General features: G+C 33.4%; 1 protein-coding gene across 1 annotated transcript in view; it reads right to left on the minus strand.

The window, feature by feature from the left end:
- Positions 1-951: 951 nt before the first annotated feature.
- Positions 952-3,347, minus strand: part of HELRODRAFT_194836 (hypothetical protein) — a gene marked incomplete at its 3' end in the record, with an annotated part of 12,602 nt that continues 10,206 nt past the window's right edge. The window contains exons 13-17 of the mRNA XM_009012293.1: positions 2,977-3,060; positions 2,577-2,648; positions 1,992-2,009; positions 1,314-1,394; positions 952-1,019 (exon numbers count right to left, since the gene is read on the minus strand). Coding sequence (XP_009010541.1) covers positions 952-1,019; positions 1,314-1,394; positions 1,992-2,009; positions 2,577-2,648; positions 2,977-3,060 — 323 coding nt within the window. The remainder of the gene's footprint in view (positions 1,020-1,313; positions 1,395-1,991; positions 2,010-2,576; positions 2,649-2,976; positions 3,061-3,347) is intronic.

Consider the following 3,347-nt stretch of genomic DNA (forward strand, 5'->3'; position numbering starts at 1 on the left):
ATGAATACTATTGTAGCAATTGAACTAACACTGCCTGATCTTCCTATACTTCTCAATCTCGTCTGAATATTTTTTATTTGTAAAATTTTATCTCCCATCATCACACATAGTACCGTACGTTAAAACAACAACATGTCAAGTATTATTACTACTATAACCTCTCTTACTACTACAACTACAACTTCTGCTACTACTACTACTACTACTACTACTACTACTACTACTACTGCTACTACAACTGCGGTCACTAGTACTACTGCTGCTACAACTGCTGCTGCTACTACTACTGCTACTACAACTGCTATTACTACTACTACTACTACAACTTCTGCTACTACTACTACTACCACTACTACTACTACTACTACTACTACTATTAATACTGTCATTACTAAAAAAATTATACTATTACTCATATGAACAGCAACAGTAAACCACAATAATGTTAGAGGCGCGGGGATGATGGAATATTGTGCTCTTAGCAGCATTTGTAATCTTAGGACTGTAAAATCGTCTTTGAATACGTCTTACCTACGTAAAACAAGTTTACATGCGGGTTTACAAGAAAGTTTACAAGGTTTACATGAATCCGGTTTACAAGTAGGTTTACAAGTAAGGTCTCCAGCAAAATATGCAAAGTAGTAAAGGTGATTCATGGTTAAAGGTTTCTCTTTTTTTTTTTGCGTTTGCTTCAGAGGTTTCAAAGACCACGCATCATACACATTGCATATGATAGGCGGGGATCACTTTGTATTCGAACCCAGTCATAGCAATAGCAAGACCAGGCACCTTTAACGATTGAGCCATCACGCCGCCCATTAGTTTATTGCCTCTATTACAGTTGCTATTCAAATAGACATTCAACAATGTTTGTTTATGGAGCAGTTGTGTTCATCTGGGCAAAAATCTTGAACCTTCGGAAAAAAATGAACACTTGACGATTGTTGGGAGCTACGACACTGCTGTTGGAAATATAGAGGTCATTGAAGTTATAAGATCGGTGTTGGTAGTTAAGGGGTCTAGGGTCACAATATTATTATTATTATTATTATTATTATTATTATAACATTATTATTACTATTATTATTAGTTATTATTATTATTAATATTATTATCATTCAAACTTCTTCTTAATAATTTTTCCCGTCAAGGGTCACGACAATAATAAATCACTGAAGTTAAAACATATTTACGGGGTCAAGTTACGAGGTCAAGTTACGAGGTCAAGTTACGAGGTCAAGGGTCACGACAATAATGATAATAACAATAAGAGAAACAACAATGACAATAATAAGACGCTTTTTCGTTACTACCTTCCAGAAATTCCACGTATTCCTTCATGAGTTTCTCGTGTTTCGTTTCGCTTTTCATCAAGTCGGGCATGACACTAAAATCTGATGATGATGATGATGATAGTCGTGGTTGTGATGATGATGATGATGGTGATGATGGTGATGATTGTGATGATGATGATGATGATGAAGATGATGGTAGTCGTGGTTGTGATGATGATGACTGTGATGATGATGATGATGATAATGGTGATGATTGTGATGATGATGATGATGAAGATGATGATGATGATAGTCGTGGCTGTGGTGATGATGATAATGGTGATGATTGTGATGATGATGATTGTGAAGAAAAAAAAATCATCCTACCAACCAAATAAAGACATCTTCCCAGCTATTAAGAAATGTGTGATTTAACAAAAACAATGCTACTAAGTTTTTTTTTAATTTCAGTATCACTTCTGCTACTACTACTACTACTACTACTACTACTACTACTACTACTACTACTACTACTACTACTACTACTACTACTACTACTACTACTACTACTAACGCATAAATGAATGAGTGAGTGAATGAATAAATGAGTGAATGCTACTACATCAACAACTACTACTACTACTATTACTACTACTACTACAAATAATAATAATAATTATTATTATTATTGTTTTGTGAGAAATTGAAATGAGAAACCTGCTTTTTCTTGCAGTCCTGTAAAATTGTAGGAAAATAAAGAATGAACGAACGAATGAATAAATGATTGATCGAATGAATGATTGAGTGAATGATTGAATGAATGAATGAATGAATGATTGATTGATTGATTGATTGATTGATTAAATAAATGAATGAATGATTGATTGAATTAATGAATGATTGAGTGAATGAATGAATTAAATAATGAATTAATCAATTAATTAATCAACAAACGAATGAATGAATGAATGAATGAATGAATGAACGAATGAATGAATGAATGAATGAATGAATGAATGAATGAATGAATGAATGAATGAATAAATGAATGAATGAATGAATGAATGAATGAACGAATAAAATAATTTTCAACTCCGAGAGATGACGTCAGACTCGCAGAGATCGAAAAACTTTCCAAGCATAGGCTGGTTGTATTCTACAATAAAAAAAAAATAAAATTTAATTACAGATTAATCACAATTTATAATTTCAAATAAAGAAATAAATGAATGAATTAATTAATTATTCAATTATAAAGTTATTTAATTAGATTAAAATTTGAAAAATTCTTTTTCTCCTTACTTTCACAAAATGCTCTATACTCGGATATTAGGTCTTTGATGAAAGTAGCTGGATGGTTCTTTGCTTTTGATTCTTTGTTGTTGGTGGTGATGATGATGATGATGATGTTAGTTATCGATGATGATGATGATGGGTGTGATGTTGGTGATGATGATGGGAATGCTGGTGATGATGTTGGTGATGATGATAGTGGTGATGATGATGATGGTGATGATGATGATGATGATGATGGTAGTAATGATGATGATGACGGTGAGAATGTTGGTGATGATGATGATGATGATGATGTTAATGGTGATGATGATGATGATGGGGATGATGTTGATGTTAGTGATGATGATGATGATGATGTTGGTGACGATGGTGGTGATAATGATGATGATGATGATGATATACGAACTCATCATGTCGTTAAAATAAGCGTCCATTCTGACTGTATAAGTCATCTCGCTGTGAAGTACAATCAGTTGGTTGTTCAAATATTCTGGTTGGTGACGATCATGATGATGATGATGGTGGTGATTGTGATGATGATGATGGTGGTGGAGATGATGGAGAAGATGGTGGAGATGATGGTGATTGTGGTGACAATTATGATGATGATGAGAAAGATGGTGATGATGAAACGATTTTTGTTCAAATATTCTGAATGATGATGATGATGATGATATTATTAGTCATCATCATCACTATCACCACCACCATCATCATCATCAACATCATCATCACAATCATCGGCATCATCATCAAAACCGTCGGTTGGTTTCATCA

This window comes from Helobdella robusta (assembly GCF_000326865.2).
Source record: "Helobdella robusta unplaced genomic scaffold HELROscaffold_102, whole genome shotgun sequence".
NCBI lineage: Eukaryota > Metazoa > Annelida > Clitellata > Rhynchobdellida > Glossiphoniidae > Helobdella > Helobdella robusta.